This window comes from Schistocerca serialis, chromosome 2, assembly GCF_023864345.2.
Source record: "Schistocerca serialis cubense isolate TAMUIC-IGC-003099 chromosome 2, iqSchSeri2.2, whole genome shotgun sequence".
In the NCBI taxonomy this organism is placed as follows: domain Eukaryota; kingdom Metazoa; phylum Arthropoda; class Insecta; order Orthoptera; family Acrididae; genus Schistocerca; species Schistocerca serialis.
In genome coordinates, this window is record NC_064639.1 from 725,244,836 (window position 1) to 725,262,162 (window position 17,327).

The following is a 17,327-nucleotide window of genomic DNA, read 5'->3' on the forward strand; positions in this document are numbered from 1 at the left end:
CTCAGTGGTTGTTCCGTTTACATTGTGTGATTGTACTGTAGTTTTGTTACATCTGTTTACATTCATGTACATTTCCCCTATCTCCAGGTACACTCTGTGATGTTTGGTCAACTTACAGGTCACATTTGAAGACATGTTATCATGGTGTTTTTGTTGCAGTACAACATGTTTTCTCTCTTGCAAATACTCTGACACAACCTATCAATGGAGGCCTTTTATTCTACAAGGCATATGGTAGACATGATTCACTGCTATGATTTTGCAGATGGAGTTAATCTGAGAGCACTTAACCTGTACACTGAACGATTTCCAGCACACAGGGTACCATCTGTTAAGCTGTTCAGCTGATTGTTCCAGTGTCTTGGGGAAACAGGTTCCATGGCATCCAACAAAGTAGACAGTGGAAGGCCTCGTTAAGTTCACATGCCTGAAATGAAGGCACGTGTTCTAGGTGCAATGGATGACAATCCTCGAACCAGTGAGTGGCAAATAGCAGCAGCTGAAGGTGATAGTCATCCTCTGGTCTGGGCTGTACTTTGTGAGCAGTTGTTGTATCCATACCATGTTCATCACATCCAGATCCTTGAGACACAAGACCATCCTGGCAGAGTACAGTTCTGCCATTTTTTATACTGATGAGGCAGGGTTTACATAAGACTGGCATTGTAAATTCCCATAATCAGCATGTGTGGGCTGATGAAAATCCCCACATGGTTCAAGAAACAAGGTATCTGGTTCGATTCTCAGTCAATGTATGGGCAGGTGTTCTTTGTGATAGATTGCTAGGGCCGTACCTACTACCAAAGAGATTAACGAGGGCTCAATATCACCACTTTCTGGAAAATGTACTGCCCATCTTGCTGGAGGATGTGCCCTGTCAGGACAGACTACAGATGTGGTTCATGGATAATAGTGCACCAGTACATTTTTTCTGCATTGTGCATTGGCACCTGACGAGGACATTTGAAAACTGGTGGATTGGCTGGCAAGGCCCCGTACCTTGCCCTCCTTGTTACTTGAAGCTAAATGTGCTAGACTTCTGGTTATGGGCAAACATGAAGCAATTGGTCTATGCCACTACAATAAATAGTGTACAGACACTACACAGTCGTGTCTTCCATGCATCTCAGCACATTCAGAACCAACCAGGGCAATTTCAAAGGGTGCATGAGTTCTCACAATGAAGGGCAGAGGGATGCATTGAGATGAATGGATATCATGTTGAACACTTCCTCTGAACAACTGGTCATATGTCAGAAAGTATGCTTTGTAGAACCCATGGCTATAAGACATTTTTTCTTATTTTGATGCATACAAACATCCCTTGAAATATGGGATAGTATTTTTTAACATCCTGTACATCTGTTAAGTCAAGCTACTATTAAACAAGTGCAAACTGACAAAAAAGGAACCTTAACAAGGAAAAAGAAAGGAAGCGAGAAGAGACATCATAACATATTGCAAAATGCTTCAAACTGGATTTGTTTTCAAAATTACTTTGCTCTCATGTAACAACCAAAGTCTTTTTTTTAGTAAAAAATGCAGGCTCTCACTGTGTATCCAACTGGCATCCTTTATCAGTATACTGGCACATCAAAATGTTTATCTATGCTTTCTATTTTATGTTAACATTTTTCTAAATGAGAAACAAAATATCAATATTATGTATACAGGCTGAAGTAGTGAGTGAAAATTTGTGCCACGGCCGGGAATCAAATCTGGGTCTCTTGCTTACTTGGGAAGTGCCTCAGCTGCTAAGCCACCTTGGCACAGCGTTTCACACTTGCTTCCCTCCTCGGTACAAATTCTCTCTGCTTCCCCGGTCTACTTTTAATTCCCCCTTACACATGAGTAGAATTGCCGCAGCCTCCACATTCTGATTAGCATCTCAGCATCAAATGTAAATGGGGGATCCAGCCTGAAACCCAGGTGCAGGTACTTTTACAAATGAAATGATCCAATTTCAGAGACTTTACTGGTCTCGTACAGATATGATTTTATGTATATAGACTAAAGCAGCGAATGAAAATTTGTACCAAGGCCAGGAATCAAATAAGGGTCTCCTACCTACAAGGCAAGTGCATTAGCCAGTAAGCCACCTTAGAGCAGTGTTTCATCCAACTGCACTGATTACCCAAGCATGCCTCCCTCCTTGATACAGATTCTCACTGCATCTGCATGAGACCAGTAAAGTCCCTGAAATTGTGTCATTTCATTTGTATGAAATATCAATTGAAGACACAAAATGCTGGAAAAGAGTACAAAATGGTGTTTTCAGTTCGGCTTTGTAATAACACATAGCTGAAATTGCAGTTATAGTACAGTACCTTCTTAAATAACTAATTCTGGCAAGTGACCATTCCATCCATCTGCCCATTCACACATTCATTCCAGTGCCCTACATCCAGCCAATGCTGGGTTGAAACTAATACAGTACTTCTCCAATTTCACGTAGAACCACATTTGTAAATACGTTTTTATTCCAATGAGGTCACCAGTCCCCAAGCTACCATGAGCTTCCCTCCCCTTCCCTTTCTCTCCTGGGGAGGAATCATTGTGTTCCTTTTCACTGCGTCAAGCATATATCGTATGGTCAAAATGACATCATTTTTTAGAGTGTCTGTGCAACATGTAATTGAGGTGGGACCTGGGAAAAAGTCTAGTATTCACCTAAGTGGGTGTGGAAAATCACCTAAAAGCTAAATCCAGGATAACCGATACACTGGTCCCTTTAGTTAATCCAAGAGGTTGATTCAACCTGGGGCTAATACACTTCCCCGTGTCCAGGAAGTAGGCACTTTAACAAACTCGGCTATCCAGGTGCATTGGCAAGTAACTGCCATCAGATTCTATTAAAGAAATAGAACAGAATACATAATGAATAACTGCTAATAGATCTATAAAATACACAGTGTGAATAAAAACATAGTGCACCTTCTTGGTGTTATCCTCTGATAGAAACTAGCCCATCATGTATACAGTATGAATGCCATAAGTGTTAAAGTCATGTTTAGATCATTGTACTTTTATATGGATATGTTCCTATTGATGGATGGCACTATGGTCTTGCATGTGACACATAATCATAACACACCTTACGTTAACACATTAATTACAGAAATTTTTTTATATGTTAAAATGATAACTTAAAATTACTGAAAAATCAGTACTTAAAAGGCTGCTCAATCTCAATATGCAACTTTTCACAGCAAAGTCAATCATGGCATCAAAACTTGTAAAGCTCACATTTTAAAATGGCAGTAAACACTTTATCATTTCTCACCTGGTAAATGTTCTGCTCTCATTTGCTTCTTTACGCTGTTCAGGTCACCTTCATAACAAAATAGGTAGTAAAACACATGAGCTGAGCTGTGGAACGAATGAAGTCTCACTGTCTCATGTGCAGCATATGCATAACGCAAATCAGTTTTTAGCTGTTCAAAAGAAAATATACACTAGTATTTAAATGCAACACAAATAGTAAAATGTAATGAACTAGACCAATAAGCTGAAATATCATCTCCCTGAATAAGGTCTTAGAAACAAGGTTACAGTTCAATATACAAAAATCTCCTTGAAATTATACAATTACTTACGAGGGCAGTCTGAAAAGTTCTTGTAATTCAACAGAAAGAGATGAGGTACCTCAAAGAAACCTTTTCATTTTTCAACAGAGTCTCCCCAAACGCTAACACACTTGGTTCAGCAATGTTCCAGTGCCTTGATTTCTTTTTTGAAATTAGATTCTTCCAGGCCTGCAAAAATATCCGCAAACTTCAGTTGTCAGTTCTTTGTTTGAAGTGAATCTTCACCAAAACAGAAAATTTTGAGCTTGGGGAAGAGTCAGAAGTCTGCGACAAATCACGTTAATAAAGTGAGCGTGGTAACAATTCGTATCTTAGTTAAAGCACAGTATTTTTACCATGGCAACGACACTTGTGTGTCAGTGCGCACTGTCTTGATGAAATATAACATTCTTCCTCGCCAAACCTTGCCTTTTTTGCATATCTTTTGCTGTAATTGCCCCATAATTGTTTAAGCACTGGGAAGACAATCTGTCAGCAGAATCCCTTTCGCATCCCGTAAAACTGATGCCATGTCCTTTCTGGTTGGCTGTATTGCCTTTGTTTTCTTTGGTGGTAATGAATCAACATGTTTCCATCTCTCTGACTTGTTCTGTCTCTGAGATATAGTAGTGGAGCCATATTTCATCTCTGGTCACAAACTGGCACAAAAAATATTGTTAGTTACTCTGAAATAGGTCAAACAGTGTTCAGATATTTCCATTTGGGTTGCCTCTAATTCTGTATTATGAGTCACAGTACCCATCTAGGAGATGATTTGCTCATATCCCATTACCATTAAAAATGTGGTATGCTCATTTAGATGACATCCCTACAGCTTTAGCAATTTCTTGCAATTTCAATTGATGATCCCTCATTACCATTTTATTCACTTTTGCTTTAATTTCTGGGATAGTGCGGCACATCTTGCCCAGCCACTAAGCAGATCATCATCTAACCTAACCTGACCAAATAAAAATCCATTTGCCGACTTGTTAACAGCTGAATATGAAGGAGAAGAGTCTCCTAGTGTGTTCTGAAAATTGGCATGAATTTCCTTTGCTTCCACACCTTTCTTCACTAAGTACTTAATCATTGCTTGAATCTTGATTTTTCCCCATCTTCACAAATCACTACATGGGAACAATGACAGAGAAATGTCCACAGCACAGATCTCTGCCCAGAGAACTGATGCATCACATATTTACTCATAAAGGATGACCTATTATTACATGGGAACCTTGTTGCGCCAGAGCTGACGTGTTGCTAATTTCGCAAATTTTCCAAACTGCCCTTGTATTAACACAACATGGTGATATTGAGCCAAATTAACCATACAGTTTTTGCATGAACTGAATTGAGAAGAATGAGTCCCAATCCAGCACTCGCTCTCTTTCCATTTATAATGTGTTGAGTTGAAAAACTTGTGAAGCAAATGTATGACATTAGTATGAAAGTGTAGAAAATAAGAGTATTAACAGTAATAAAGTTAGCAATCTAGTCAGACAATGCCTGTGTGTTGCTTCTCCTTAATGGCAAAAAACCATTTCATAATATCACCTTCTTTGCAACATTGTCTTTCCTCTCCAAAAGACAGAGCTGCAGATTGGATATAGGAGGACCAGTCAAATGAAATGAGACAGATGGAAAAAGTAACTACACTCATTATTATTTCAAAAGTGATCACCACAACTGTTAAAACTATCCACCTGTGAAGCAAGACAATCAATGTCTTCACGAAAAAATGTTTGCAGTTGCCTGTGGAACCATGACTGTACTAAAGTGAGCACCTCTTCAACTGAAGTAAACTGACAGCCATGAATGTCTTTGTTCAGGACTCCAAAAATATTAAAATCACACGAGAAGAGATGGAAGAAGTGTAAGGGCTTCTCAGCAAAACTTCTGCAGCATAGTCTAAACTAACTCGGCAACACATGTCTAATTTTTCCAATGAATGATGTTTGTGAGCAATAAAATGATATAATGATGTAATATAAATGACAGCACAACTATTGTGTGACTTTCCTATGTATTCTTCATTTGGTGAGCCATACTGAGGAGTGATGTGTATCTACAAGGCAGGATGGCAATCAGGAAGTACCTCCATGGGTGCCTGTGCATGCTCCGTGTATTGTCAGCCTGGAGCAAAAGCCACAGACAAACAATGCTGACACCAGCTGGGGAAAACAATTTTTTATTCCTATTTGGAACTGTCAAGTTGATGTTTACTTTGATATTCTGAATTATAAAGTTATTGTAACATTCCTGTACAAAGACCTGTTTATTACCAGGAGTCATTTCAAGAATACATGGTGCATAGATCTGAGGAGGTTTTTATATATTTATGCACTGATATACTGTGCTACATTCTTGGCATCCAGCACACTGTAGACTCAAAAGATGAAGTCTGAGCAACGGTACCCACAGACTACTTTTATAACCAACACTTGAAGGTAATTTAAATTCTGAAATATCAGTTTAGGGAACATTACAGGATATGAAATTAACAAGCTGTCCACCCAGATGAATGATCACTGGCAAACTGTGGCTAGGCCCACTTCAGTCATTTGGTTGCTGAATATATTGCAAACCCAACCAATGGCTTGAACAGCTGGTTCACTACCAATGCCATTCAGATCCTCTCTCACAGCACCAAGCCCTCTCACTGAGAAGGTGAGAACTGTCCCTGTATTCATTCATTCATTCTTGCACTCTCTCTAGCCCAAACTTCAATTAGCCCCCATTCTCAGCTTCCTCAGTCCCATTCCCTTGCCTTCACTCTTTTTCTCTAATGTTATTTTCACCCCATTCTTTCCCTATTTCAACATTCTCCTCCCTTTTCTCCAACATTTCACACATACTCTCACTCTCCCTCTCTTCCGTTGCCCCTCCCTCTCCACAGTGTTGTGATTGATTTACCTGGGCACATTCCACTTACTAGAATGACAGGTCATGTCTATAAGTTATTATTGTAAAAATTCAATATCTGAGCAGAGATATCCTTTAACATTTTGACAGTCTGTTTCTATCTCTATTTACTCTTTTAATATTTTATTTATTTATTCACGTGTTTATTCAGGTCAGATTAAAGCTTGCAGACCTCCTCTTGTATTAGACCTTACACTTCGCAGTCTACTATGTAGAAATATTTATTGTTATCTGACAACTGAAGACAGTACATGAGAATTTATAAGTAGTTTATATTATCACAGTGTCCTTACTTATGATATAATCACTGTAATTTATGATGTGCTTTCAAGTTATAACATCTCAGATTTTTTCCTCACAAATTAATCACACAAAAACTGTGAAACTTGTGTGATTTTTCAACACAGTTTCCTTGCAGCTGTACATGTTTTTCTCAACAATGATGCATTGATTCCATGGCTGCTGCAAACATGTCTTATGGAGTGTCTGGTTTGACCACTGAAAATCACTAAGTAATAGCTGCACGACTAGCGAATGTGCAACCACAGAGAGTGTCTTTTGTCATCTGAAACAGCCAAAAGTCGCTAGGAACTAGGTCAGGTGTGTAGGGAGCATGAGAAATCACTTCAGACTTGTTGTCACAGAGCAACTGCAGCATCATGTTATCCCGGTGCACTGGTGCATTGTCTTCTTGAAAGAGCATACATGCAGTCTCTTCCAACTGTTTTTCATGCAATGCCGGAAGGAGCTTGTTCTTCAAAATATCTTGATAAGCTGTGCCTGTCACCACAGTGCCCTTTGGAATCCAATGAGTAAGGATTAACCCATTGCTGTCCCATGACATCACCACCATAATTTTTTCATCACTGGCACCTACCCAAAATTTTTTGGTGTCAGTGTGTGTGTATGCTTCCATTCAGCTGACTGTGCTTCATTTCATGGTTGAAAAACGTCATCCATGTCTCATCCATTGTCACAATTGATGAAAAGAAAGTCCCATATATGCTGTCATGATGATGATGATGATGATGGTGATGTTTCGTTTGTGGGGCACTCAGCTGCAATATCATCAGCACTTGTACTAAGTCCCAATTTGTACAAAGTCCAATTATTTACACAGTCCATTCAAGCCACTGTCATGAATGATTATGATGATGATGAAATGATGAGGACAACACAAACACCCAGTCCCCAGGCAGAGAAAAGCCACAACCCAGACAGGAATCGAACCGGGACCCCATGATCCAGAGGCAGCAACGTTAGCCACTAGACTATGAGCTGTGAACATGCTGTCATCATGTGTCAACATATGATACATATGATATGTAGTCATACATCAGTACTCATGGCACTCCACTGGCAAGACACTTGTCTTCATGCAGGATTGCAGATCCCATGGAAATGCCAAATTGGGAAGCAATGTGTCAACTCATTCAGCAATCCTCCAAAACAGCTATCTCCAGTCACTTGATCCTGTTGTCAGATTGGCTGATGCCAGGTCAAGAATGCCTTGGTTTGTAGTCACATGATGGTCTGCCCTCTTTGAACTGTCATCCCCATGAATGCACATTAGATGTATCCATGGATTTATGACCACATGTCTCACTCAAATTAAGATGAATTTCAGATAGTGTCACACCATGAAAATTAAGAAAATTGATGATTACATGCTGTTGTTGTAATGGAAACATCACCACTTTAGCTATCAAAAACTGCCTTCACTCTCACTGCTGCCATACAATGATGCCATCCCTGTCTCGCTTTCACAGTAAGTGCACATGTGTTTTTCTAAAACAAACTGTACATTTCTGTTTCCAGTCCTGAAGAAAAAAAATGCAGGTGTTATATCTTCAATGCACAACATACTACTCTATCTAGCGGTGGATTTGAAGACTGGCATACTGAGCATCCACAGGGCTCCAACTTCTTCAGGGCTCCACACACCACAACTTAACACTGTTATTTAGAGATCAATTTTTCTTCAAATTACTGATTGTGATGTAAGTCTAGTGTTTAATAAGTTTGCAAAAAAGAAAGAAGAAAAAAATATATGTAAATATTCAGACATTTGTACTTCGAAGAAATTTTATAAGTTTTATTCAAATTGCTATATAACTCATGTTATAGTAGCTCCCTTTTACAGCTTACACAAAGAAGGAGTGAGGCTGTTGAAAATCTAAGCAAAAGGAAAATTAGTTAGCCATGTTTATCTGCTCCATTTATTGATATTATTTCTCCATCTTGAAGGCTCTCTGATCTTTTTTCTGCCACCTTCATGGCTGGACTTCAGCATACTTTTGTTTCCATACTAAAAAAATGGCCACAAAACTCTGCCAGTACATCCCACTGAAATCTGATCATGAGAAGCTGATAAAGTAGTTGGAAATATCTACATCTACAGCTTCACTCTGCAAGTTCCTGTACAGTGTGAGGAACTGTTACCTCCTCACTTATCTTTTCAAGTCAGAAATGGTGTTTGGAAAAAAGAACTGTTGGTAAGCCTCAGTGTGAACTCAAATCTCTCTAGTTTTACCTTCATGGTCTATTTACAAGCAATCTCTAGGAGGACGTAAACTGCAGGTTGACTCTTCTAAGAACATATGCTCCTGAAATTTTAACAGTAAACAACACTGTGATGCACAAAGCTTCTGTTGCAGGTCTGCCACTGAAGTTAGATAAGTATCTCTGCGGTGTTTTTGTACTTGCTAAATGAATTCAGAGTGAAATGTGCAGCAATTCTTCGGATCATCTCTGTCCCATTTATGAATCATATCTGATAGTGGTTTCACACTCAGGAGCAATACTCAAATATCAATCTAACTAGGATTTTGTATGTTATATCCTTCATCAGTGGACCACAGTTCGTGAGGGCATTTCCAATAAATCTTAGTCTGGTATCATCTTTTTCTGCCTTTAGTTTCATTTGGTCATTGCACTTTACATCACTTTGTGTTCGTATTCTCAGATGTTTAATGGGTATGACTGTGTCCAGTGATTAACCACTAATAATGTAATCAGACAATAATGAATATTTTCACCTATTTATGCACCATACATTGCATTTGCTTATGTTGAGATTCAACTATCAGTCACTGCACAAATCTCCGATCCTGTGTATGTCTCTCCAGTCTGCTACAATTTTCTTTGTGACTCATCAACATCTCACCCAGACAGACTAATGGAACTTCAAACATTATCTACTAGGTTGTTTATATGTACTGTGAGCAGTACTGTCCCCGTAACACTCCCTTACGGTAGACCCAAAGCTACTTTTATTACCTGAAGATTTTTGTGTGTTAAGAAAGCCGTTCTGTGCACAGTTTTCTAGGAAATCTTCAATCCAATCCCAATGCCAGTCTGATATTCTACACACACACACACACACACACACACACACACACATATATTTTGTTCAACTGGTGACAACGTGGAACTGTATCAAACACCTACCAAGAGTAAATTAAGGAAGTATCAACTTGGGCAAGCTGGGTTTCACAACAATCTCATATGCATAATTCATGTTGATCCCTACAGAGGCAATTTTCAATCTCCAGGAAAGTCATAATATATGAGACTAAAACACTTTTCAAAATTCTTCAACAGACTGACATCAGTTATGTATGCCAATAGTTGCGAGCATGTGTTTGACAACCCTTCTTATTAAGGAGGAATTGGTCATCACATTTTTCTAGTTATTTCTTAGTTCTTTCCTCCAGTGACATATGGCATACAGGATGTAATATTTCAGCCTTCTCTCTCTGTAATCCTCTCATAAGAGCAAAATATTTTATAATTTTTTTCAGCTGGACTTATGATAATTAATTTCGTACTCTACATTAAAGGAATCAAGAAGTTTGGACCTGTTTGCAAGCAGGAGATCTTAGACGTTACACTCGTGAACCAGTTCTCTTTACACTCAATGCAGTTTTTGGATTTGTCATTTAGAACAGTATCACATGTACCCAAGCCCCTTATCAATCACCCCAGTCATTTGAGTCTTCTAGTCTATAGCTGATAAGTTGGAATCTGCTCCTAATACTACAACATGATTGTGATGTTTACATGGAACCTTTTCCAAGTTTTCACTACCCACAGTGTGACTGAATGCCGCCTAGTGGCATTGTAAGCACATGTGTGACATGGAAAAAGTCTTAGTGATGTGCAGATGAAAGGGAAATCATTCTAGTAGTGATATAGACCACAAATGGAAAATTACTCTGATATAAGCGACTTTGACAAAGAGCAGATTGTTAAGGCTCTCCTCTTAGGAAGGACCAGTGTGAAAACAATTAAGTTGGTTGACCATTTCTGTGTTACTGTTTCAGAATCTATGGAAAGTGATTAAAGGACAGTGAAACTGCAATTAGGTGCCAAGGTGATGGGCATCCAAACCTCATCACAGAATGTGGAGGTCAGAGGCTTTTAAGTAGGATAGATGTAGTCTGAGGAAGATCTGATGACTGAGTACAAAGCTGCTGCAAGCACAAGTGCTTCAGAGCACACTGTTGAAAATGAGGTTCTGCAGCAGATGACCCTTAAGTGTCCACAAGCTGACCTAATGACATCATCAGTTGCACTTGTGATGGGTGTGAGTGAATTGATATTGGACTGTGGGTCAAAGAAATCAAGTCACCTGGTTAGATGAATCACGTTTCTTATTACATCAGGTCAATGGTCATGTCCACATATGCTGTCATCCAGGGAAACAGCTGCTCAAAACATGCCTCACACCATGAACACAGGCCAGTGAGGGCAGTATTGTGCTGTTGGGGACATTTATCTTGGCTTTCGTGGGACCTGTGGTAATAACTGAAGGCACCATTACAACTGTGGACTACTTGAGCATTATTGTGGTCCACCAGCATCCTTTCTGCTTGATGTCTTCCCCAACAGTGGTGGTATCTTCCAGCAGGATAACTGTCCATGTCACAAAGCCAGAATTGTACGATAGTTGTTTGAGGAGCATGATAGTGAACTCATGTTGTAGTCTTGGCCACTAAATTCACATGATTAGAAGCCAATGGAACACATTTATGAATTATCAGACACCAACTATATCCCTATAAACCACTGGCCCACAATTTACAGGAACTTCTTGACCAGTACCTGAACACCTTGTACCACATACTTCCAACCAAAGACCTGTCTAATCCATACCATGCAAACTGCTGCTGTATTGCTTTCAAAAGGTGAATCAACACACTATTAAGCATGATGTCATAATGTTTTGGCTCGTCAGTGGATATTCCATTCAGAATTTAAAATTTCGCTGCTACTCATTTATTGTTTCAGCTAGCTTTCTGTTCCTATTGATTTCTGGGCATTATGATCTTTTATTCTGGGCCCATTTCATTGACACTCCTGTAGATAGCTAATAATACATTAATTTGTGAAATAAGGGAAAGGCAACCTCCCACCTTTAGTGGATTGATGCATGGAACACAAAACTGAAGCAGCATACACACTAGCTTTTGAGCATTCACTCTTTTTATAGCAATAGATACACATACAATCACACAGACATTTAAATGCACACCTCCATGTCCATGGCAAGAGTCCTGCTGTGCCTTTCCCATACAGTATGTATTGCTCCATCCAGGAATTTCCTTGATTGTAATAATGTATTAACACTTTTTTTTCTCCAATCTGCAATGACATATGTTTCTTATCAGTCTTTACAAAAAAAAGAAAAAGCATGTGCACACTAAATGTACTCTTATTACCCTAGTAGACATTTCATGCATGTACTGCATGCCTGACCTGTTTGATGACCCTACAACTCCTCACACAATAGTGGAAGTCCAGAAATCTGCATCCATGGTCATCACAAAAGCATATGGGCCTCTGGCTTAAGCCCTCCACTTGACTCCAAATAATAGGATCACAATCAGTTCTGGGAATGGTGCAGCTTCCACTGCATGTGTGGGAGAAACTGTCTTCATAAATTTAAACAGCAGACTGTAGAAATCGAGAAAGGTCTTTGAACCCATTTTGCTGTTCACTGGTCTACCACTGGACTACTACTGTATTGCCAAAATCTCCAAAGAACACATGGTAAGCTCTAAACTTTGCAAACATTGTATAAACATTATCTTCATAAAGTATCATAAAGTATATTTTGACAAATGTTCCAGTAATGTTAACACAAGCTTGGTTAAGTCGGATAAAAACAATACTGTAAGCGTAAGCAGATCTGGAAAACTTCACCTGATTGTGCTATATTTGGGTAAGTATAGAATACATTTATGGGCATTTAGAAACAAGCTATGCCACATAAACTACTGAGTGGTATAAAGAATTTAATGGACAATAAAATCAACTTTGAACACACACTTAAATCAGTATAACTGTAAAACTGATTTGTTCTATATCGTAGTGAGTGGTCACAATTGTTATCCACAGAACATGAGAGTAACTAGCTATATGAATAATTTAAGAATTCTTTGGAGTAAAGGTAACAAACTCACTGAATAGTAGAGGTGTTGAATCATCAACAAGCAAATAAACAAAACTGGAAAATTTGCTAGCTTTCGGAAGAACCCTTTTTTGAGCCATAATGCACTTGCACCCTCACATAAGCATTGCGCTGTTGGAACATGTCCTGATATCACAGTTTGATGGGAATAAGAGGCTGTGTTGTGTGGTGTGGGTAAGGGGAGAAAGGAGGTGGAACACAAGAGAGAGGGTTAGGGAAGGGTGGCTGACGAGTGGCCCATGTTGTTGTGGCCTGCACAAGGCTAGGTATACCATGACCAATCTGATAGTGACTGGAATATGTTGGATGAAGAAAATATTGGCTCCCAAGTGGACAAAGGACAAGGTTTATTGTTAATGATCTAATGAACTCTTCACAGTGAGTTACAAGAAGAGATAACACTTGACACGAAACCACACTTCTTCAGCAAGTTACAAAAAGAGAAAACGCTTCTCAAGTAACTGTTCATTAATCCTCAATTCCAAACTGATGTTCAGCTGGATGTGGAATGGGTGCTGGGTGCAGCAGGTGCAAAGCCTGGAGCATATGCTGAGCCATGGCTTGAAGTGTATGCTCTGCTGAAAGTGTATGCTCTGCTGATGAGACACTGGACATGGGCAGCATAAAGCCCAGATCAGAAGCTGAGCAGGTGATTGTGATCAAAAGGATGGGCCATTGGGCATAGCTGGCATAAAGCTCTGAGCATGAGTGAATGACGTCTGTTAATTGTTGAGCGGCATCTTAAATAGACAGGCAGAAGGATTTCTGTGTGGGCCACATGACCTGTTTTCAGCATATGAGGCACACATTTCTGGCAGCAAAACTGGCGCCTCATGTGGTGGCTCCCAGAGATACTGTGGTAACAAGGCAGCATGTTTTGACCATTGTTTAGGAAGTTTAGATACATGTGGAGTATCTACTGGCCCTTACTGACTTGCTGGCACTTAGGTTGATCCTGGGAGATGACTAGAGCCCGTGAGGCAATCCGTCATATGTTGATGTATGTCTGGTTGCTGAAATGCTTGGTGAAAGGCTGTACACATGGCACATGTCATCATCATCACACACTGCACAAACTCACTGGTGTTAGTGCCTGTGCCTGTCTCAAGTTCCTATCCTGTTTACCTTCTGCCTTCCTTCCATCTGTTAGTCACCCTTTCCATTTTTACACAAACATCAAGCATAAATCCAATAATACACAAAAAAATCCACTCAATAATAGGAATTATTTCTTAAAACAGGCCAGGGAAGAAATCAATAAAAGAAAATTACAACTGGCAGCAGTAGAAGTTGTTATTTAGCAGAAAAAACCATGGAATAAGTCAAGTTATAATTAAGAAGCAAAAGCAACCACTTCTGGCTACTTCTGTAATGTATATTAACAGTAAATTATGACTAGGGCTAATCTACTTGAACTTCTTGATTATTTTATAGATGTAGGTGGCAAGAAAAACAATAACTTTGAAGAAAGCCACATTCCCTCCTTCTATATTACTCAGTTACTGTTTTCATCAAATACTTTAAAGAAGCATTTGTGTAATTTTTCACAGACCCTACCAGCTTTCCAAATACTGGCAAAGTCAAGATCTTTAAACACAAATATTAGAGTTAGTTAGAATTTATATTATAGAGTCAAAGTATTTTGATAAATTGTAGGAGTAGTGACTAATGAGGTACTCTTTTACTACATTTTAAAATATTTGGGTTTTCCAACTTCCTGCCTGATGTCCACTAGCAATCTGTTATAGACTTCTGCTCTAAACACTCTAAACACTAGAGAAAGATGCATGGTTTATGTGGACATTATTTGGTGAGATGGAAAACAAAACACAAGTGATGAAACACATTTCATGTAAGAAAGAGTCTCATATTTTAGGCTGATCTTTTTCTGTTCCTGTGTGTTTGCTATGATTAATTTGCTATGAAGACTTGTAGAAAATAAGTTCAAACATAGAAATAAAGTGTTTCTGCACCCATGTCCAAGTGACATATTTCCTTGTTCTGTACGAGGAACACATCCAGGAAGTTTGGCCGCATCTTTTTGTTATTTCCTATATAACAGTTTTGAGCTGAACACTGTAAATGGAGGAGCGACCATACATTACACTATTATTTCACAGATGGAAAGGAAGATGAAATGGTAGAATATAACATCCTGTTGACCATGAGGCACTACAGATGGATTACAAGCTCAGGTTGGAGAGGGCATGTAAAAGTTGGAGAGGACACATAAAAGACAGCTGCCTGTCTTCTTTTCCAGCAAGCCAGCAGATCAACCAGGAATTTGCATGAGAAATTTAGGGAAGTCATAAAAAAACACAGATATTGATGGTCAGAAGGGCAAGTGAGCCCTGCCCTCATGAACACAAGTCCAATATCATAACCACTGTGCCACAATTCTCAGTTTTTTCCAGATGGAGCAAATTAATAGAGCCAATAATTCCCAGTAATCAACAAATCTTGCTCTCTTTGTATCCACATAGATACTGTTGAAGGAATAATAAGTAGTTAAATGCTAGTCTTTCTGTTGTATCTTTTCACACAATATCTAAAGCAGCTGGACAAAAATATGGAAACACCATTAGCTGCAGGTTGTGCTGTTGCACTTGACCATGGTCATCTAATGCCCTCAATATATTTTTAAGTGTCAGTCATAGTTGGAGCATTGTTCTGTGTCGTCGTGAGTGCATTATGTCAGAGCTAAGTGGATTAAAACATGGACAAATTGTAGGTGCTCATATGGAGAGTGTTTTCATGACCAAGTTAGCTGAAATGTTTGATGTTGCAAGAGGCGCTGTATCAAGGATTCGTACTGCATAGAGGCAAAGCAGAAAAACAGCAACTGCTAAGTCACAACCTGGATGATGGTATGTGTTCAGTGATCATATCCGGTGGCTGTTGGAGAGGATTGTGACAAAAAAAATAAGGGGTTGGCAGCTACAAATGTCACTGCAGAACTGAATGTTATGATTGTAAACCCTGCCAGCATGAAAACAACATGAATAGAGCTACATAAGAATGGAATTGCAGAGTGAGCAGGGATTAAAACACCACACTTCAGTGATGCAAATGTCCATAACAGGAAAATGTGGTCCCAAAACCACAAAACCTGGAATATGGAGCAATGAAGGAAAATCATTTGACCCGGTGCGTCTTTTTTCACATTGTTCCCAACTTCTGATTGAGTTTATGTCTAGTGTACACTGTCCCAAGCCTGCAATGCAGACTGCCTGCCGCCAAATTGAACCTGGTGGAGGTTTAGTGACAATTTGAGCAGCCATATCATGGTGTCCCGTGGGCCCCATGGTTACTCTGCAAGGACGCATTATTGCCAAGGATTATGTGACCACTTTGGCTGATCAGGTACTTCCCAAGGCACAATATTTGTTCCCCAGTGGTGATGTTGTATTCCAAGATTACAGAGCCTCTGTTGACATTCTCTTGGACCATGTAGGATTGGTTTTGTGAGCATGGGTATGAATTGCACCTCCACTGGCCACCTCAGTCACCACATTTAAATATAACAGACTCTTCATGGTCTGCTTTGGAGAGAATGGTACAGGGACACTATCCACCTCCATCACATCTTTACCTGAACTTGCCACTATTTTGTAGGAAGAATGGTATAAGATTTCACTTGAAAACCATACAGGATATATATTTATCCATTCTGAGATGACTGGAACCTGTTTTGAACGTCATTGGGTTTCCTACATCATGTTAGGCATAGCAATGTGTTGCATTTGTGATGTTTCCATATTTCTGCCTGCTTCCTGGCATTGAGTTTCAGTATAGGAAGCTATGATGCAGCCACAATGCATCACTCATTCTGAAGCAAGGGTTAGTTGATCAGTCCTCCTACGTTATAAAGAACAGCAGCAAAACGTTCACTAAGTCTCTAAGGCTGAGCCTAACCAAAAAATTCCAAAACAAATCATTCAAATTGAATGTAATCCAATCTGATCACATACCCTCCTTAACGTTTTCAAATATTTTGTGTTTGAACTATGTATATGCACCCACCAGTATAACGCATCGCTCCTCTAGCTTTGCTACCAACAGCAGCTCAGAATTCTATGCTTGTTATGGGCATGCACAGTAAGCTCGTTTCCTTCACATGGCAGACTGGGGTTTCTACAGGGTGGATATGATTTTTGAAAGCTGGCATTTGATCTGTTTCTACTTCTCACCTGCAGGTGGATACAAGTCTAAGTGAAATGACAAGTTGTTCAGCAGTTCCATAAGAAATAGTATCACTTTGCATCGTCCATCATGCTAGCAGCAAGCCAGGCAGAATGAAAAACCATTAACTCTTAATTCAAGTGTTTATTTAAAACACAAAAAACAAAAAGACATTCATA

The 17,327-nt window shown here is 39.3% G+C and overlaps 1 protein-coding gene across 3 annotated transcripts in view; it reads right to left on the reverse strand.

Annotated features, from left to right (window-relative positions):
* Positions 1-17,327, reverse strand: part of LOC126457927 (venom carboxylesterase-6-like) — a 186,493-nt gene that overhangs the window by 55,596 nt on the left and 113,570 nt on the right. Inside the window, exons 8-10 of one of the 3 annotated variants that reach the window (XR_007585556.1) lie at positions 12,028-12,137; positions 3,597-3,755; positions 3,295-3,434 (exon numbers count right to left, since the gene is read on the reverse strand). Coding sequence is in view for 2 of the 3 variants with exons in the window: in XM_050094623.1 (XP_049950580.1) it covers positions 3,284-3,434 (151 nt within the window). In the remaining variant the exon portion in view is untranslated. Of the gene's footprint in view, positions 1-3,283; positions 3,435-3,596; positions 3,756-12,027; positions 12,138-17,327 lie in introns of those variants that run through there. The other 2 variants (XM_050094624.1, XM_050094623.1) reach the window with 2 other exon arrangements.